The following is a 21,888-nucleotide window of genomic DNA, read 5'->3' on the forward strand; positions in this document are numbered from 1 at the left end:
AAATTTCCTGAAGAAAGCACCAATGGGCTTATGTTCTAAGCTCAAGAATCGACAAATGGGACCTCATAAAATTGCAAAGCTTCTGTAAGGCAAAGGATATTGTCATTAGGACAAAGCGACAACCAATAGATTGGGAAAATATCTTTACCAATCCTACATCCGATTGAAGGCTAATATCTAATGTATACAAAGAACTCAAAAAGTAATACTCTAGAGAATCAAATAACCCTTTTTAAAAATGGGGTACAGAGCTAAACAAAGAATTCTCATCTGAGGATTATTGAATGGCTGAGAAGTACCAAAGAAGTGTTCAACATCCTTAGTCATCAGGGAAATGCAAATCAAAACAACCCTAAGATTCTATCTCACACCAGTCAGAATGGCTAAGATAAAAAACTCAGGTGACAGCAAATGCTGGCAAGAATGTGGAGAAAGAGGAACACTCCACCATTTTGGTGGGATTGCAGACTGGTACAACCATTCTGGAAACCAGTATGGCAGTTCCTCAGAAAATTGGACATTGAACTACCTGAGGACCCAGCTGTACCACTCCTGGGCATATACCCAAAATATGCTCCAACATATAACAAGGGCACATGCTCTACTATATTCATAGGAGCCTTATTTATAATAGCCAAAGCTGGAAAGAACCCAGATGTCCTTCAATAGAGGAATGGATACAGAAAATGTGGTACATCTATACAATGGAGTACTACTCAGCTATCAAATCAATGACTTCATGAAATTCATAGGTAAAGGAATGAACTAGAAAATATCATCCTGAGTGAGGTAACCCAATAACAAAAAAAATCACACATGGTATGCACTCACTGACAAGCAGATATTAGCCCAAAAGTTTGGAATAACCAAAATAAAATTCACAAACCACATGAGCTCAAGAAGATGAAATGCTTCTGACTTTCTTAGAAGAGGCAACAAAAATACTCACTGGAGGAAATATGAAGACAAAGTGTGGAGCAGAGACTGAAAGGTCACCCAGAGACTGCCACACATGGGGATGCCTCCCATATACAGCCACCAAACCCAGACAATATTGTGGATGCCAAGAAGTGTGTGGTGACAGGAGCTTGATGTAGCTCTGCCAGACCTTATAAATACAGAGGTGGATGCTCTCAGCCAACCATTGAACTGAAAATAGGGTCCCCAGTAGTGGAGTTAGAGAAAGGACTGAAGTAGCTGAAGGGTTTTACAACCCCATGAGAACACAATATCAAACAACCACACCCCTCTGAGCTCCTAGGTATGAATCCACCATCCCAAGAAAACACAGAAATGGACCAATGGCTCCATCTGCATATGTAGCAGAGAATAGCCTTGTCGGGCATCAGTGGGAGGAGAGGCCCTTTGTCCTGTCAAGACTCAATGTCCCAGTGTAGGGGAATGTCGGGGCAGGAAGGTGGGAGGGAGTAGGTGGGTAAGGGAGCACCCTCATAGAAGCATTGGGTGTGGGTGGGACAGCGGTTTCTTGAGGGGAAACCGGGAAATGGGACAACATTTAAAATGTAAGTTAAAAATGCAATTAAAAATAAATAAATAAATAAATAAATAAATAAATAAATAAATAAATAAATAAAAATTTAAAAAAGAAACAGACAAACAGACAAGAAAGAGCACTGTCTGTTCTACCAGAGGTCTTGAGTTCAAGTGCTAGAAACCACATGGTAGCTCAGAACCATTTCTTCTTCTTCTTCTTCTTCTTCTTCTTCTTCTTCTTCTTCTTCTTCTTCTTCTTCTTTATTCTTCTTCTTCTTCTTCTTCTTCTTCTTCTTCTTCTTCTTCTTCTTCTTCTTCTTCTTCTTCTTCTTCTCCTTCTTCTTTTTTAATGATCTGACTTTATTTTTACACTAGGTAGGGGCATAAAGCAATCCTCTTTAATAAAGTTGACCATTAGCTTCACTTAGAACATTTTAATAATGCACATTAAAAAAAGTATTTGTCTTACAAATTGTTCTGCAATCCAAATATACAACAGCGTGGAAAACAACATTTAGAAAACAAAAGCCGGGCTGGAGAGATGGCTCAGTGGTTAAGAACACCGACTGCTCTTCCAGAGGTCCTGAGTTCAAATCCCAGCAACCACATGGTGGCTCACAACCATCTGTAATTCGTTCTGATGCCCTGTTCTGGTGTCTGAAGACAGCTGCAGTGCACTCATATCAATAAAATAAACAAATCTTTTAAAAAAAGAAAACAAAAGCCAATGTGAAAAGACAGAGTAAAACAGCTATGACAGCTCAGGCTTGATATGACTCAGACTTTATGGCTTTCTTACTGCATCATCTACGTCAGAGATCTGTCCCTTCAGCTGGCTCCATTGTTCCATGTTTAGAGAAATTCCTTTTCTCCCTGGTTTCATTTCACCTTCTGAGTCCATCCAATATTCTCTAATATCAATTAGAATTTTTCCTGTAAAGTCCCGAACACTGACATATCTCATCTTTCCAATCTGGAACATGTTATCATCTCTGCTGCTGCTACTCTGCTCGGAGGACGCCAGCGCTCTAGAACGCTCACCAGGCTTTTGTTTCTTCACAGGTTTCTCTGGAACAACTTGCTTTTTCCTCTTTTTCTCAACTTCGCTGTCAGAATCACTGCCTGAAGAGCTCGAAGAAACAAGTTCCTTTGATTTAGGCATTGCTCCGCTCCAGCCGTCCAACAGCCTCTAGCTCGCTCGCTTGCTCCGGACGCCAGAACCATTTCTTATAGTATCTATCCAATGGCCTCTTTTGGAGTGTCTGAAGACAGTTACAGTGTACTCGTATCCGTAAAACAAATTTACAAAAAAAAGAATACGGATTGCCTGCTTAATTAGAGGTTGGTTGTCATGAAGAGTCTACCTTTTCGACCATGCCATGCTCTAGAATGACTGTGTTCTTTGGGCTGCTCCCACACATAGGCCATTGATGACGAGTGGGCAAGAAGGAACAGTTTGCTTCACAGGAAGCACAGCTAATCCTTAGAAAATTAGGGACCGAAATGACTGCTAACAACATGGCCATGATTTGGGTCACACTAAAAGCTTAAAGGCAATCATCAGTGAGATGCTCTACTCTTTCTGTTGGCACATTTTAAAGTGATATAACGCAATTCCAAAACTAATAAAACAATATAACAATCCAAAATTTTTATTGTTATTTATTCATGCCGCAAATCAGATGCAGTGGACAACAGAGACCATCTGAATATATTTTAGGATCTTTTCCTTTGTGTTATTGGTATTTCACTTCAGCATTGTGGATATCTGAGCCTTGAGTCAACCCAAATATTTTCATAGCATCAGATGATGCAGAATAGTTTCCGTCCTTCCTTCCTTTCTTTCTTTTTTTATTTTTGTTTGTTTGTTTGTTTGCTTGAAAAGGATGCTAAAAAGCAAGGAAAGTTCTACTTATTGTCCTTGTTCAATATCTCTTAGAGCTGTAATTGGTATTTTCTTAAAGGGAGAACTTTTAGGGGTACACAAATACTAAGACAGAATATTGTATGTGCTGCTTGTTCATTAACACAGGTATTTTAATTAGTTATGCCCATCAATTTGCTGGCATCTTCCATTGTTCCTATCCTACCTAATGCATTGGAAATAAATATATTCACCAATGTGAACTACATGATTTCTAATCTACTAATAGACTTATCTGTTTTGGAATTTCATGTATTAAATTTACTTATATAGTGTAAAAACACAAGAAGCAAGCTTGAATTTGGGTTGAAGTAAATCTAGATTATAGGAATCAATTGTGAATTGTCACAGTTTTCAGTTCTTTGTTCTACTTATGATTTCATCATCATCATCCTGAAAAGTGAGTTAAAGAACAGAATGCCTATTTCTGTACTGCACATAAAAATGCTGATGCCTGAAGATGATAAATAGGATGCTCAAGAATTAAAATATGGTTGGGTGTAGTTGCGTATGCCTTTCATCCCAGCATTCAGGGGATCTCTGTAGAGTCTGGGCCAGCTTGGTCTACATACCAAGTTCCAAGACAGCCTAGGATACATAGTGATGCCCTGTCTAAAAACAAACAAACAAACAAACAAACAAACAAACAAAAAACTAAATAAATAAGGCAAAAAATATAAAAACTAAAAGAGTAGGAATATTGGAAATGTGGAGAGATTGTGCCTTTAATGAATACTTTTTTTATTTATGTCTGTTGTGTGTCTTTGTGTATATGTCCATGTATTCAATGCAGAATGGCTGTCAGTGAACTACACACGCCCTAAAGCACATCGCCGAACAGTGATCATTGATCTCCTGGGAAAGGCATGGAATTATTACGAAGCTTGGGATAAATAAAAATAATTTTCTTTTACTTTTAACAACTGAATTCCAGGAAGTAGAGGATTACGACTTTTCTAAATGATGAAATTGGTAAGTATGGTTAAAACCAGGATCTCAAAATCCCCAGTCTAGGATTATCCCCAGGTAAATGAAATCTTTCTCGGGATTAAACCCAGTCTTACATAACTGTTGTCTACTTAGACTCAAGACAAAATCATAACTCTGTTTTGAAATGATGCTTTGTTTGGTTGGTTGAAAAGTATTGTTTTTTTCTTTTTAAATAGGGTTCCACTGTGTAGTCTAAAAGAAACAAGAAGCACTCATGTCACTTATTCTACTATGTCAGTTATATGTAGCTTCCATTCTTCTGCTTTAGATCCTTAAAATGGAGGTAAATCTAGACCTACATATGTCTACATAAAGAATGCAAAAATAATATGTGATACAAGTGTGAAACCAAATACTATCTCTAGTGTTGTCCAGCACTGTGAGGTGACTATAGGTCATGTTATCATAGTATCTGTTTCATGAATAGTCAAAAGAAAGAGCTCAGAGACTGTATACAAATGATAGTGACCAATGTTAGCTTTCCTTTCTTGACCAATGTATTCTGTGTATACGTTGAGACATTAGCCTGGACTCCACTGTATGTTTTATATTATTTCCACATAAAATCAAAATTAAATTGAACTCAGCATATAAAACGGCAGAATAAATAATGCTGATAGCTTTATTTCAATATTCCCCAATCTGGTCTATGGCCAATTGAAATTACATAAAATAGTTTTAGCTCATAGGTAAAACTGTGGTCAAGCCATTGTATTGCATCTCAGCTCTTCTTAATGTCTTAATGCCACCTTAGTTAGATTTAGTGGTTACTTGTCCTCAGTCATTTGTGTGGTGTTGAGCTTTTGCCTGTAGATCTCAATCATGAATATAGGAAGACATAGCAAAGCAAAGGGCAACTCTTCCTGCTCCCTGTGACTTCGGGACATCCAAGAAGTTCATTGTTCATGCTGATGATCAGTTCCTTTTGGACTGGATCCAGTTCCTGACATATGAATTGATGATGGTTTGTCATAAATAAACTGTGTTCCAAGTCATGCCAACACTTCAGTAGACATCTCAAATAGCGGTGTCTGAGTTGAGACTCTCAGCACAGAGGTTCAAGGTTCTTCTATCAGCTTAGCACTCTCCTTGAATATTCTCATTCACCCTTAAAAGTGGTAGCTTCCCCACATAGTTCCTGTGCCTTTATTTCTTATAATGTGTTGTGACATCTGTGAGTGCTCTTTCTACTTCTATTAATGAGTGCAGGATTTCATTGTTTGTTTTTGTGGACAGGTTCTCCTTATGTATCCAAGGCTGGCCTTGAGTTTCTGGTCCTCCTGCATTGGTTTTATAAGTGCGAAAATTATAGTAATGTAGCACCATGACTAGTTGATTTTTGAATATTTTTTCTTAGCTAAATTTCAGCCTTGTCTCTCGTTTTATCTCTAAATCTTTGAGAGCAGAGTTATTATTTCAATCAGAATTTATGCTTAATTTGTTTATGATTTAACCCTGTTATAAGTATATCTAGGTTCAAAGAAAGTCTTAACTATTTAGTAAGCAAACTAATGAAACTACTTAACAGTAAGTCTTAGGTTTCTAAATCATGTACTTTCAAAGAGAGGGACACAAAAGTACTAATTATTTATACATTTAATTTATACTCATAAGAATCATGAAAAGCTATTGTTTTCTCCATTTAGCATATGAAATAAAAATGAAGATGAAAATTAGGTAAATTTCCCAAGGTAGATTATATAGAGATAGAACTAACTGTGACCAGACTGTGATGTCTATCTATAGTGTTTAAAATAGTAGCAAAACATTGGACATGAGAGGCATGTTCTACTGCAGTAGAGTAATGGTTAAAGTGTAATTTTTCCAGACTAGTGGAGTGGTGATGAAAATAAGATTCTAGATATTAATGGCCTTAAAATAGAGCCATGATATGATGTAATATGATATGACGGAACACTTTATACAGATATGTTGATTTCATGATCCTGGTTTGTAAAACACAATTATATATATATATATATATATATATATATATATATATATATACATGTGCATAGAATTATATTTATATTGTTAAAAAAAATAACAAGCAAGCCTTTACAGCACACTCTGGAGACTGATACCTTGAAGTAGAAAGGAAGAACAGACTTTCATTAACATGTATAATTCTAACCAGTAAGTTTGTGAGTAATACTTTTTCTTCCAGTAATTTTGTAGTGAATTTGGAAGCTCGTTGTGTTCATACAATCATGTCAGTCATCTGCTTTCCATAATTCTTCTGCAATATGATCCTTAGCAAATGCTTCCACCAGAAGAAGCAGTCTAGGTTTAAAAAGTTATTCTTAGAGAGTTCTGCTGTGAGAAGGTTGAAAAGCTTCCATGGTCCTAGCACCCAGAACCCTCCCCATCTTCTCAAAACATTTAGAATGGCATGTGATCTCTCTCTCTTTCCACCCTTTCTATGCCAATTGGTCTCTTGGAGTCTATTGATAATCTGAATGGGTGGTTAACACACCCTCTAGATATTGATTGTAATTGCTCTATGGAATGTATGGATCACTAATCTCCTTAAAAAAAGACACTTCCTATTGCCATCTTCTCCATGACGCTATCATCTAAATTCATAGAAATGACAGATTCTAGATAGGAAATAGAGAGGAAAAGGGACAGTATTACTTTATAATTACCTTTATTTGGTCAATTTCTACAAGAGAGAGTCTCCCTGGGGTGAGATAGAAGTCAGGTTATGACACCAATATTGGACAGATGAGGTTATATATTTAGATAATTTTATGTGCTCCTGTCCTGTGCACAAGGATACCGGGAACAATATAGGCTCATATGATGTTATAGGCAGAAAGTGCAATATGATCAGGAGGGAAGTTCAGCAGCTGGTTTATATCAAAAGGATGAGATAAACTCTAGTTCTCATAAGAAGGACATGTTTGGCCTCATTGATAATTCCATGGGCTGACTAAGAACTTAAACCCCAAGACTACACTTAGTCCTTTAAAAATGGCATCATTTGCCTCAGAGATCTTAAGCATTAGAGCAGAGCAGGGAGGAAAATCTATAGTTAGGCCATACAAGGCCCTTTCAATTTCACCAGAGAGCAAGACAGTACATGATATTGACCCTTAATTATAGGCCATATACAACACATGGTCAAGGATGAACCTAGTCTGACTCTTAAAGGGGTTTTCGGGGGCGTTACACTGTCTTAACTCCTATTCTATTTCTGTGAACAGAAACCATGACCAAGTCAACTTTGCAAATACATAAAATAGCCAAGGAAAATAAAATTAAAAAATGCATGGATAGGAAATAAATCTATAAACTCAAAAAAAAAAAGAAAGGAAAAAGAAAAGAAAAGAAAAAAGAAACATTTAATTGAGAGGCTTGCTCATAGTTTCAGAACAGTATTTCTTTATCCTCATGATGGGGACCTGGTGGCATGGAGGCATGCTGCTGGAACAGAAACTAATAGTTTATATGCTGATCCCCAGGGATCAGGAGAGAAGGACTGAAACTTGACTTGGTGTGGGCTATTGAAACTTCAAAGCCCACTCCCACAGTGACATCCCTCCTCAACAAGGTCACACCTCCTAATCTTTCCCAAACAGTTCCATTAAGGAGGGACCAAGCATTCAAACATATAAGCCTATGGGGATTGATTTCATCAAAGTACCACACGCTTCCATTGCTGAATTCTGTTCCTTTTCTAAAAAAACAAAGGAGCTTATTTGTTCCCTCTGAGTCAGTGTTGACTTCCTAAAGTCATTTCAATATGTGGTAGCAAAAAGTCCCATTTCCTTACCTCCATGCATTTCTCTTGACTCCACACTACATAATTAATGTCTGTTCTTGAGTTAGGACTTGGGCATTTTAAACTATGACATTCGTTATAAAAGGAAAAAGAACAACCATTTTATGCCATCTAACATTTTAATAACTGGGTTTAAGTGATTGTACTGCGACACCCGTAAGAACATAAACATGGGCATTACAATTAATCTACAGCTGGACCGAGAAACAAACAACTGCACAGGGAACTGATGTGCAAATGTGCAAAGAGGCACATTGTAATAAAAGGACCAGACAGGAACATGTGGATTTAACTACCCAGGCACTGGCGGAAAAGCCTACTGACAGTGATAAACAAACACATCATAAAAGTTGGTTACTAATGAAAACAACCAAGTTAGAGGGACATAAATCAAGCGAATGACCAGCGAAGCACTTTTGAAGGACATTACGTAGAGATCTGTTAAGAGAAATGGATGTTTAGTCACTCTTGGGTGGCAATACTTGCTTTGAGGTAGAAAGAGTCATTTTCTACCACCTTGCAGCTATGGTGATGACCTCTGACTAGCTAAATCTCCCTAGCATTCTATTAACTGCTTCAAGAACAAGAGTAATGTTACCTTTCTCATAGCTTTGCTGGGAAAAGTGTCTACATGAAAATACCTAGCAGACTCTCTGAGTATATAATTGGTAATACAGCACATTAGTGCCTTCCTCCCGTCTTCACTGTTAAAAAGTACTCTGGGAGATTATCATCCCAGATAATTCTTAATCAATTATTCATAGTAATCATCTACTAGCCAAATTAAAATATCCATAGCCATCGCCAGGTAAAGTCATGAAAATGTAATTCAAATGGCTCCAACTTTGTGGATTCCAAATGAGCATCCTTCAGTAATGGCGCCCGTAAAACCATCTGTTGAACTACTCCAAATTTCTAAGTTCACGTTGAGAAATTCTTCACTTGTGTTTTCATCCCAAATACCCATGTTTCCCAATTGTCTCTTCCATATGCCAAGGATACTAAAAAAAAATGAGTTCAATTTATACTACTGTTTTTGTGATCAGAAGTACCAGAGTCATACATCGTTCTTGTGTCAGACAACCAGTGTGGAGTGCTAGAGAAAGGTACAGAATGGCTTATGTAGGGATACCACAGATTCTACAGAAAATGGCCATGATCCTGTGGAGGCTATAATAGGATCCCTGCCTGACCCTTGCAAGGAGTGTGCTCCCAGCAAAAATTATTCCCTAACTACCTCCAGGAACAGACTTGATTTGTTTATTAAGAACAGCTGTTTTGATTTCAATATCCTTCAGGAATACAAGACAAAAAACATGACTGAATTTATTTTTATTTTTTAAATTTCATATGCATGGAACCTCTCTCAAAATTGAGACAATGCCCTGTACAAATTGAGGCTGAAATGAGACTCTGAGGACTGCACAGGTAAAATGAAAGTTGACAGTAACGCGTGTGATGGCTGACCTGACACTTGTGTATATTATGTCTAACTAAGGACTATGCCCAATAAAGACCCCATGGTAGTGGCAATCCTTCCTCTGGTCCACATAAGAGTCGTTATGAATGATAAACTAGAGTGTGCAAAAACCAGCAATTGCAGCTTTCTCTTCCCCCACTCCGGATGCTTCCAGTCTGAACCTGCTTATTTATAGACTCCTCCTCGCTATGTGTGCACAGCTCACACGACCCACACAAACTTTTTTGTGTTCATGTGTCTGTTTTTTCTCTAGTATGTGAATTTTCTTCATTCTTTCATCATCATGAGGAAGGTTTCCAGGACCAAGACATGAAAGGTAAACAGTCTACTATTGAGTCACACTCCAGCCAATTATTATTATAATAATGATGATAATAATAATATACTGAAAATTTTTTAAAAATTATTAATTTATTAACTTTACATATTAGTGCCCTCTCTTCCCAGTATACTCTCACATAAATCCTTCCCCCATTCCTTCATCCCCTTCTCCTTCTAGAAGGGGGAGCCCCCATTTGGGTATCCTCTTTTTTATCTCGCACATGACTGAATGGCTAGGCACATCCTCTCCCACTGAGGACAGAGAAGGCAGAGGACAGTTAGGGAAACAGGATCCATAGGCAGCCCCTACTCCAGTTGTTTGAGGACCCACATGAAGGTTATGTCCACAGCATAGCAGAGTATTATTAAAAGTGTCTGGGATTGATTCTTGTCCATGGGATGGATCTCAATTTGGGTCACTCATTTCTTGGCCATGTCTTCTGTTTCTGTCCTGTCTTTGTCCCTGCATATTTTGTAGGCAGTACACATTCTGGGGAAAAGGTAATGCAAGTGGGTTGCTCTGTTTATCCCACCATTGGAGTCCTGCCTGGCTACAGGGAGTGGCCACTTCAGTATCTGTATCCCCCACTGTTGGACTCTCAGCTAGACCTGGTGCCTTCTTCCATCCCAGGTCTCAGGAATGTCCTAGAGACCCACCCACCCGCCCACCTCTGACTCCCTTTCTCTCTCCCTGCTCTCTTTACACCTGATCCACATGGCCTCATTCTCCTCCCCATCCCCTTTCCCACACAGTTCCCTTCCTCCACTCACCTCTGATACCTATTTTATTTCCCCATCCTGAGAAATATTCCACCATCTTTCCTCGGGCACAGACTTCTCTGGGTCTGTATATTATTGTGAGGTTATATTGTAATTTATGGCTTATAAGTATCTACTCACAAGTCACTATGAACCATGAATGTCCTTTTAGGGCTGGGTTGTCTCACTCAGGACGATATTTTCTAATTCCATCCATTTGCCTGTAGAATTCATCATATCCTGTTTTTAATAGCTGATTGATATTCTGTTGTATAATTGAACCACATTTTCTTTATTCATTCTTTAGTTGAAAGACATTTAGGTTGTTTCCAGTTTCTGGCTATTATGAATAAACATGTTATAAACATAGTTGAACAAGTGCCCTTCTGGGATGGGTTTATGCTCAGGAGTGGAATAGTTGGGTCTTGAGGTAGAACTGTTTCCAATTTTCTGAGAAAACACCAAGTTGATTTCTGGAGTGGTTGAACAAGTTTGTACCCCAGCTAGCAATGCAGAAATGTCCACCTTGCTCTACATCTTCACCAGCATGTGCTGTCCATGGAGTTTTTTGTATTAGCCATCCTGTGGTGGGTGTAACATGGATTCTCAGAGTCATTTTGATTGGTATCTCCCTGATGACTAAGTTTGTTGAACATCTTTTAAGTGCTTCTTGGCCATTAGAGATTCCTCTGTTGAGAATACTCTGGTTAATTCTGTACCCCATTTTTAATTGGGTTATTTTGGTTATTGGTGTCTAACTTCTTCAGTTCTTTATATATTTTGGATATAGCCCTATGTCATATGTAGGATTGGTGGAGATCCTTTTCCAATCTGTAGGCTGTCATGTTTCTCCTACTGATGGTGTCCTTTGACTTACAGAAACTTTTCAGTTTAAGGTCCCATTCATTAATTGTAGATCATAGCGCCTGAGCCATTATTGTTCTGTTCAGGAACTTGCCTCTTGTACCAATCAATCCAAGGTTATTGCCCACTTCCTCTTCAATTAGACTTAGTATATTTGGCTTTACATTGAGGTCTTTGTTCTGCTTGGACTGGAGATTTGTTCATGGTGATAGATATGTATCTCTTTGTATTCCTCTACATTCAGACATGCAGTTAGAGCAGCACCATTTATTGAAGATATTTTCCATTTTTCCATTGTATTGATTTGGCTTACTTGTCAAAAATAGAGTATCTGTGGGTGTGTAGGTTTATCTCTGGGTTTTTCATTGAATTCCATTGATTAATTTGTTTGTTTCTAAATAAATACCAGGATGTTTTCACTACTGTATTACAATATACCTTGGCATCATGGATAGTTATACCCCCAGAAGTTCTTTTCTTGTTCAAGATTCTTTTAGCTCTTTTGGATGTTTTGTTTTGCCATTTGAAGTTGAGGATTATCTCTTCAAGATCTGTAAAGAATTGTGTTAGAATTTTGGTGGGAATTGCATTGAATCTGTAGGTTGCATTTGGTAAGATGGCCATTCTTAGTATGTTAATCCTACCAATCCATGAACATTGGAGATCTTTCCATCTTTAATTTCTTTCTTTGATGAGTTGAAATTTTGTCCTACAGGTCTTTTACTTGCTTGGTTAGAGTTCTACCAAGATGTTTTATATTATTTGTGGCTATTGTTAATGGTATTGCTTCTCTAATTGCTTTCTTAGCCTATTTATCATTTGTACAAAGGAAAACTACTGATCAGTTTGTGTTCATTTTATATACAGCTACGTTACTGAAGGTGTTTCTTAGCCACAGGAGTTCTCGGGTAGAATTTTTGGGGTCACTTATGTACAGATTCCTATCACCTGGGAATAATGATTAACACTTCCTCCATTTATTTGTATCCATTGTCCTCCTTTTATTGTCCTATTACTCTAATTAGAACTTCAATTACTATTCTGAAGAGAAAGGGAGAGAGTAGACAGCCTTGTCTTGTCCCTGATTTTAGTGGAATTTAAGTTTTTCTCAATTTAATTTATGTTGGCTCTTGGCTTACTGTATTCTGCTCTTTATTAAGCTTAGGTATGTGCCTTAGACCCTGCTCTCTCCGGGACTTTTAAAATGATGATGGTTGGATTTTGTCAGAGTCGTTTTCAGTGTGTAATGAGATAATCATGTGAATTTTTTCATTTCAGTTTGTATGGTGGATTAAAATGACAGATTTTTTTTCATATGTCGAACCATCCCTGAATCCACTGGATGAAGCCTACTTGATCATGGTGGAGGATGTCTTTGATATGTTCTTGGATTTAGTTTTTAGTATTTCATTGAGCATTTTTGCATCAATATTTGTAAAGGAAATTGGTCTGACTGAAATTGCCTTTCTTTTTTAAGTCTTTGTGTGGTTTAGGTATCAGGGAAAATGTGGTCTCTTAAAATGTGTTTGGCAATGTTCTTTTTGTTACTGTTTTGTGAACTAGTTTAAGGAATATGGGTATTAGCTATTCTTTGAAAGTCTAGTAGAATTCTGCCCTGGGCTTTTTTGGAGGGAAGGGGATTTTAATGACTGCTTCTATTTCCTTAGGGGTTTTAGAAGTATTTAGATAGTTTACCAGATCTTGATTGAATTTTGGTAATTGGTACCTTCCTAGAAAAACATACATTTCATTTAGATTTTCTCATTTTGTGGAGTACATGCCTTTGAAGTAAGATCTAATGATGACTTGAATTTCTTCAGCATCTATTGTAATATCTATAGTTCATTTCTGATTTTGTTAATTTGGTACTGTCTCACTGCCTTTTAGTTTGGCTCAGGCTTTGACTATCTTGTTGATTTTCTCAAATTACCAGCTCTGGGTTTTGTTGTTTCTTTGTAATTTTCTCATTGTTTCTATTTGATTGATTTCATGCCTGAGATTGACTATTATTTTTTGCTGTCTATTCATGTTAAGTGTGTTTGCTTCTTTTTTCCCCTACAGCTTTCAGGTATACTTTTAATTCATTAGTATTAGAACTCTTCAATTTCTTTATGAAGGCACTTAGTGTTATGAATGTTCCACTTAGCACTGCTTTTATAGAGTCTCATAAGTCTTGGTACATTGTGGCTTCATCTTTTCACTGAATTCTAGAAAGTCATAATTTCTCTGATTTTTCCCTGACCCAGTGACCACTGAGTAGAGTTGCTCAGTTTCCAGGAGTATATAGGTTTTCTGTTGTTTTTGTTATTGTTGGAGTCAAGATGTAATCCATGGTGGTCCGATAAGATGCAAACAGTTATTTCAATCTTCTTGTATTTTTGAGGCTTGCTTTGTAATTTATTATATGATCAGTTTCAGAGTATGTTTCTTGAGGTGCTTAGAAGAAGGTATATTTTTTCGTTTTGGGTGAAATACTCTATAGACATCTATTAGGTGCATTAAAATCATAACTTCCATTTCTTTATTTCTATGTTTAGTGTCTGGTTTGAAAATGGTGAAAGTAGGGTGGTGAAATCTCCCACTATTAATGTATGGAGTCTGATGTGTGATTTAAGTTTCAGGACTGTTCCTTTAATGAATGTGGGTGCCCTTGAATTTGGAGCACAGATGTTCAGAATTGAGATATTGTTGATTTTTTTTTGATGAATATATAGCAGTCTTCCCTGTCTCGTTTGATTACTCTTTGTAGAAAGTCTGTTTTTTAGATATTAGAATGGCTACTCCAGCTTGTTTCTTGGGTTCCTTTGCTTGGCAATCCTTTTCTATCCCTTTACTCTGAGGTCATGTCTATCTATGTTGATGAGATATGCTTCTTGTATACAACAGAATGATAGATTCTGTTTATGTATGTATCTGCTAGCCTGTGTCTTTTCATTGGGTCATAGAGTCCATTGATGCTGAGAGTTGAAAGATATTAATGACCAATGATCATTAATTCCTGTTATTTTGATGTTGGTAGTGATGGGGCAAGTGTGTCTGTGTGTGCTTCCATTCTATTGTTTCTAACGATGTAAAATTGTTTATTTCGTGTGTGTGTGTGTGTGTGTGTGTGTGTGTGTGTGTGTGTGTGTGCGTTCAACCTTATCGAGTTAGAGTTTTCTCTTCTTTTCTCATTCTATTATCCTCTGTAGGGCTGGATTAATGGAAAAATAATGTTTAAATGTGCTTTTGTCAAGGGATATCTTGCTTTCTCATCTATGGTGTCTTAGTTAAGGTTTTATTGTTATGAACAGACACCATGATCAATGCAAGTTTTATAAAGGACAACATTTAATTGGGGCTGGCTTACAGGTTCAGAGGTTCAGTCCATTGTCATCAAGGCAGCAACATGGCAGCATCCAGGCAGGCATGGTGCAATGGAGCTGAGTTCTACATCTTCACCAGGAGGAATCCAAGGACAGATTGAATATCCCTAGGCAGCTAGGAGTAAGGTCTCCAAGGCCACCCCCACAGTGAAACATTTCCTCCAACAAGGCCACACCTTCTAATAGTTCTACTCCCTAGCATATGCAAACCATCACATATGGTAATTGAACGTTTTGCTGGGTATAGTAGTCTGAGCTGACATCTGTGGTCTCTTATGGTCTGCAAACATCTGTTCGGGCTCTTCTAGCTCTTAAAATCTCTTTTGAGAAGTCAAGTGTATTTCTGATAGGTCTGCTTGGCCTTTTTTCCTTGCAGCTTTTAATATTCTTTTCATGTTCTGTACTTTTAGTGTTTTGATTATTATGTTGCTGTGGGATTTTTCTATTCTGATCTAATCTGCTTGTTTTTACATAAGCTTCTTATACATTTATAGACATCTCTTTCTTTAGGTTAGGGAAATCTTCTGTGTCTTTAGGTTAGGGAACTCTTCTGTGATTTTGCTGAAGGTGTTTGCTGGGCCTTTGAGCTGGGAATATTCTCCTATTACTATGATTTTTAGGTTTGATAATTTAATAGTGTCTCAAACTTCCTGGGTGTTTTGTGTCATGAAGTTTTTAGATTTTGCATTTTCTTTGACTAATGTTTAGTTTTTTTCTCTCATATCTTCCATGCCTGAGATTCTCTCTTATAACTCTTGTATTCTGTTGGTGAGCCTTGTGTCTGTAGTTCCTCTTCTCTTTCCTAGGTTTTCCATATTCAGCATTGATTCTGTTTGTGTTTTCTTTATTGCTTCTTTTTTTTTATTTTTAGGTCCTGGATAGTTTTATTCATATCCTTTTGATTTTTATTTTCCTGCATTTCTTTATATTTATTTGTTTCCATTCTTAATGCTTCTACCTGTTTGAATGTATTTCCTGGTATTTCTTTAAGGGATTTATTCTGTCTTTAAGGGCATCTATTATCTTTATAAGATTAGATTTAAGATCATCTTTTTGTGCTTCTGTTTTAGTCCCCTGAAGGGGGATACTCAGGGCTTACCGTAGCGGAATATTACAGCTCTGGTGCTACCATATTTCCCTGGCTCGTTTTGATTATGTCCTTTAGAGGTATGGTTTTCTCTAGTATTGACTGGATGACCCTGATGACAACAGGCCTTTCAGGAAGATAGGAGGAGCCATGCATCAGACAATGCTATTGGTGGGGCAATTTTCCAAGCTGGTAGTTCTTGGGACTTGCTCCACAGGAAAGCAAGATGCTCTTGAGGCACTGCAGACCTCCTCAGGCTGAAAATGCGAGCTCAGAGCCAGACTGTGGTGGTAAGGGGACAGCATGTAACTCACCTCTGTGAGCTATGCTCCGGCGAGATCAGAAAGGGCCTGATATTCTTTTTATATAGAATCTCAAATAAAAACTTTCAAAAGCATCTTGAGGCCAGGAAACCAAGTCAAGGGCTTGTAACCTACTTCAACAGAGTACTTGTTTGAATTTCCTTCTCTCCAAGGTCAATCAAACATCTTTAGGTTTGTGAGGATGTCAGAAAAAGATATCCCTCACTAACTGCAAGGACAGGATCTCTATATAGTCATAGACAAGGAATCAAAATGTTTTGTCCAAGAAAATATTTAGTGATTCAGTTTTGGACCATATCTAATGTAACACTGCACCAAAAGTCACTACACCTCTTCATTCTTGTGTAGCTAAGGGCTGGATGATCCTGATGACAACAGGACTTTTCAGAAAGGCCATTACTAAAGGGTGTGGAACATAAGAGCCAGACACAGTGTATAACTTAGGAAACAGTGCCTTCTGGACACCACAGGGGAGCTGCACAAAGAAACTCACAGTGATTGTAACTGCATACACAAAACCTATGCAAGATCAAGCCAGATCAAATAAGGAATAAAGAAATTGGGCGCTAAATTCTGCTCCTGGCTGTGTATCTATTGGCAATTGTTAGCTGGTGAGAGAGAGAGGGTCAGCTTTCTCTAAGACTCTAACCCCTGGCAAGTCAGCTGCATTTCTGTGGAAGACCATGCATCTAAGAGTATTTGGGCAGTACATATCACTTTTGATGAGAGGGGGGAAAGATACAAAGTTGGGCGAATGAGGAGGAGATGGATCTGGGGAGAGATGGGTGAGGACTGGGTGACTATGATCAAAACACGTTTTGCAAAAGTCTCAAAGAATTAGAACTTTTATTGGACATTTTATTTATTTACATTTCAAATTTTATCATCTTTCCCTTCTTCCCTTGGCAAACCCCCTATACCATCCCCGTTCTTGTACCTGTAAATCAAACATAAAAAGAAACTATCATTTTCCTGTAACCCAGAAAAACATGTTAGATTGACTCACAACATCCCCACATATAACTAACATATGTTTGCTCCAAACCTTGCAAGATTCCTACTCCCCATGTGCTCACTGCAGTCAAAGACTGACCTTCAGATGCAAGCATTGTTATCATAGTTTTAGAAAAAGAATGAAAAGAAGAAAAATATGAAAAGAACCAGCCAGACATCTATGCGGTAGTTTGGATGTGGATTGTCATTCAAAGGCTCATATGTTAAGATTTTGGTCTTTAAGAGGTACAACTTAATGAGAGGTAGTAGGGCTGTGCCTGTCTTCATGGTGAAATTAACAGTCTTCTCATAAAATGGACTAAGTCCTCAGCAGTGGATTATAATTCACTGGTATAAAAGAATTATTCTGCTCTTGCCAACTCCTCTACTACACTACATATGCAATTATGCTGACATGTGCGCATGCACACACACACACAAGCACACACACACACACACACACACACACACACACACACACACACACACACACACACACGCCTAAGTGCATATGCTCCCAGCTTGTGGTGGTACTTTTCCTGTTAAAATATACACTTTTCCCAGCTGCAGGTGTCCAGTTGATCTTGGATCCAAAATAAATCTTCTATAAATAATCTCCAAGGTTCATTTGGAACAACATATACCAGTCTGAGGCATTACCTGATTAGAAAATTATTAGAATTTTTAAACATCCCACTTTGTTGTGGAAGCAAAACAAGCAATAAAACAGACGTGCATAACGCACAGACTCAGAAACACACACTCACAGACACACATGCAGAGAAAGACAGAGGCAGAGACAGAAAGACAGACAAACACACACACACACACACACATGCACACACAGGGAGAGAGAGGCAAAGATAGAAAGGCAGACAGGCAGACAGATAGACAGAGACAGAGACAGAAGGACAGAGAGGGATAGGGAGAGGAAGAGAAGGAGAGAGAGAGATGCAGACACACACATACACACACACAGAGAGAGAGCGAGAGAGAGAGAGAGAGAGAGAGAGAGAGAGAGAGAGAGAGAGAGAAACAGAGACAGCTCCGAGCTTTGCAATCTGAAATGATGACATCAATAGCTATCTTCCCTTTCTTTCCTTCTTTTCTACTTTTCGCAGAGTCATTGGGGACTATAGGATTCAAATCACCTTTTTATGTGCTCGAGAGACTGTTGCTTCTCTGACTTCTTGCCGAGTGCTCTCCTGACTCACTTTATTCTAGGCATCCTTGCTTTTTAACTTTTCCTAAGACACTTTTGTCATCCATAGATTAGTTTTGCGTGTGCTGGAAATTTTTCATAACAAATCTATGAGATGCTCAGACTGATCTATTATGCTGATTTCTCTCAGCGTATGCAGACAGTAGATCACTGCACTTTGCTGTTAACAATTCGGACAGACAGCAGAGTAACACAGGAGAAGTGCTATGGATGCAGACTGTATAAAATAAAATTGAGGCCAGCAATGGTTGTGTGAAATACTATAACTCGTGCACACCAATGCCCAAGGACCCTTCTAGCCTTCAGCACAAATAAATTCTGAGTCCCACAGGAGATGTTAAATTTATAATCATGGTTTACAAATATCTTTAGCCTATAGCAAATTACTGCAACTATTTTCTGCTGTTTCTCCAAGGCATGGCGTGATGAGTACTTAAACACACTCATACCTATACATTAGTGGAAAAGAATTCGTACACACGCCCTTTATCCCCAGTCTACGGTCAGTACCAGCATGCAAGCTTAGGGACCTAACATTTTACAACGTCAAACCCTGACCCTCCAAATGATTTGATAAATCTGGCAGATGCAAACCAAATGAATGGGTATTATTCTGTCATAATTGGCTCAATAGATTGACTTTCCGGTAAGCAGAGAGCTTTCCAGGGCAGGGCATATGTTGAGAAACAAATTGAACTTCCAACAGGAAGTAACTCAGTAGTACTGCCAACCCAGCACAAAGCCGTCTAAACGCTGTTCTCAGAGATGATGGCCCCAATGGCAAATTGTGTATAAGTGCACATCAGGGAGGAGGTGCAGGCTCCCCACTTAGTCGCACCATTTCTCTGAAGTCATTGAAAATGTCCTGAAAAAGGACAGGCAGGGCAACTTCCCAAATATCAAGTCCCACTTCGTTTCGCAATTACATATGCATAAATGTCACACAGCCTATGGAACAGGAGCCTCTGGGTTTTAATTGGGTGTTTGTCTAGTCCCTATTCCCCGCTGCTCTTCTCATATCTCTCAACTGCACTTTGGCCTATTTATAGGACAGACATTCCCAGGTGTCCCTGGGCTTCGCTTTCTTTCCCCACAGCTGGTTGGCAATTATATAAATATGTGAGCCATCTCCTTGGCATACACTTATTTCCACAGAAACTTCTGAAGTGATTCCTTGATGGAACGTACTGGCATCCAAAATAAATTTTCCTTTACTCGGGCATGGTAAACGTAAAACTTCAAGGAAAACAAAAACTGACTGCAAAAAGAAAAATCAATAGATTCTTATATATTATTTTTATTAGAGGCCTTGTCAGTGCAAAATAACAACTTTCTTTTTCTCTGGAGATGAACACACTATTTTATGGGTAGAACAAAATGGCCTTTATTTTCACCTTTCGGGGGCCGGAGGGCACACGCCTGTACACAGCATAGGAGAAATGCACTCGGGTTCCCTCTGTCCAGGTAGCTGAGTCTCCCTGGCTGTCAGGTAGTCATTGCCTCTCTGCCTTCAGCTCAATGCCAGAAGACCAGTAGGAAGTATGTTCACTTTGTGATGGATACTGCCCTTCCCCTCAGTGTACTATGAAATACCTCCGATGACTGAATATGTGTTAAGGAATTACTCTCATCTTGCTAAGCACTTCATATACATATACCTCACATTTTCTGATAGATTCATAATGACTCCTCCAAATAGGATATGTATACATAAATTATATACGTGTGTGTGTGTGTGTGTGTGTGTGTGTGTGTGTGTGATCAGCAGGATTAGAGTTTATATCTGTCTTTTCATTGCTTATTACTAACACATTGACTGACATCTAATCAGAGCAGACGTACAATGATATATTTTTATTGGACAGATGAACAATTTAATCTATTTTGAGAGGCTCTACCAGAGCCTGACCAATACAGATGTGGATGCTCGCAGCCGACCATCAGACTGAGCAGGGGGACCCCACTGGAAGAGTTAGTGGAAGGACTGAAGGAGCTGAAGGGGATTAAAACCCCAAAGGAGGAACAACAACATCAACCAACCAGATTTCCCAGAGTTCCCAAGGACTAAAGCTCCAAGCAAAGAGTACGCGTGGAGGGATCCACGGCTCCAGCTGCATATGTAGACTTATCTGATATCAGTGGGAGGGGAGGCTCTTGGTCCTGTGGAAGATTGATGCCCCAGCATAGAGGAATGCTAGGGCAGTGAGGCAGGAGTGGGTGGGTGGGTGGATGTGGAGCACCCTCATAGAAGCAGGGGGAGCGGGAGAGAATAGGGGATTTATGGAGGGGAAACAGGAGGGGGACAACATTTGAAATGTAAATAAATAAATAACCAATTATAAAAAACAGAAAAGAGCAATTGTGTGTGTGTGTGTGTGTGCGCGCGCGCGCGTGCGTGCGCGCACGCGCAGTGCGTGTGTTTGTCTTAATTGTATATTAAATTTGAACCCATAAGGAATGGCTTCTTAGGAGAATCCATTATCAAAGGTCCCCTCACAGTTGAAATTAGGACTGCAGAGAGCTCGCTCATTCCATCTACTACTTGAGCACCCATACAGAAGGGTCGTGTCTGAATCAGGAGATATGATTTCATCAGACAGTAAAGCTGCTGGCACTTTGGGTCTGATTTTAGCACGCTCCATAAATAGGGAATAAATACTTGCTCTTTCTATATGAATTAATTTCGGAGGTTGTTATAGCAGGTTGTACACATTAAGACACCTGCAAAAATACGCATTTTACTTTTAAAGGGGATGACAAACTCTGATCCTGGGTTTGAACTCAGTCTTTAGTGAAAGCAGGGATACATGACTTTTGTCACTTGTCAACCCCAACCTTCATGTTGTCTTGGGTTAGCCGATAAGGTCTCAGAGAAATTCCATTTCTTATATTTCCATAAGCCTCCCTTTTAAGCTATAAGTTCTATTATCCTAAAAGGAAAATCATTCTACTCTTCACTCAAGATCAGTGATGTTCTTGGCTGGAATGTGTTGGGAAAGAGGGGAAGGATGCTGAGAGGGAACAGAATGTGAGGCAAATAAGGAGACGATGGGGGAAAGCAAGAGAGAAGAGAAAAATAAGAAGGAATTTAAAAAAAGGGAAAGCATCCTTTTTTGAAGATTCATCTATCTCCTGAGAAATCTCCAAGTCTCGCATCTGTACACGGTCGACTGGTGTAGATTGTTGTGAGTCTATTAGCAGTGATTTGCAGCAGACCAATTTAGAGGTCACTTAGGCATGAAAACACCGAACAAGAAATTGTACACCTAATGAAACAAT

The 21,888-nt window shown here is 38.6% G+C and overlaps 1 protein-coding gene across 1 annotated transcript; it reads right to left on the reverse strand.

Annotated features, from left to right (window-relative positions):
* Positions 1 to 2,278: 2,278 nt before the first annotated feature.
* On the reverse strand, positions 2,279 to 2,701 carry LOC116886592 (activated RNA polymerase II transcriptional coactivator p15-like). Its single transcript, XM_032888115.1, has one exon. The coding sequence runs from the start codon at positions 2,654 to 2,656 to the stop codon at positions 2,279 to 2,281; it is 378 nt and encodes a 125-aa protein (XP_032744006.1). The 5' UTR covers positions 2,657 to 2,701.
* Between the last annotated feature and the right edge of the window lie 19,187 nt (positions 2,702 to 21,888).

Source organism: Rattus rattus, chromosome 17 (assembly GCF_011064425.1).
Source record: "Rattus rattus isolate New Zealand chromosome 17, Rrattus_CSIRO_v1, whole genome shotgun sequence".
Taxonomy (NCBI): domain Eukaryota; kingdom Metazoa; phylum Chordata; class Mammalia; order Rodentia; family Muridae; genus Rattus; species Rattus rattus.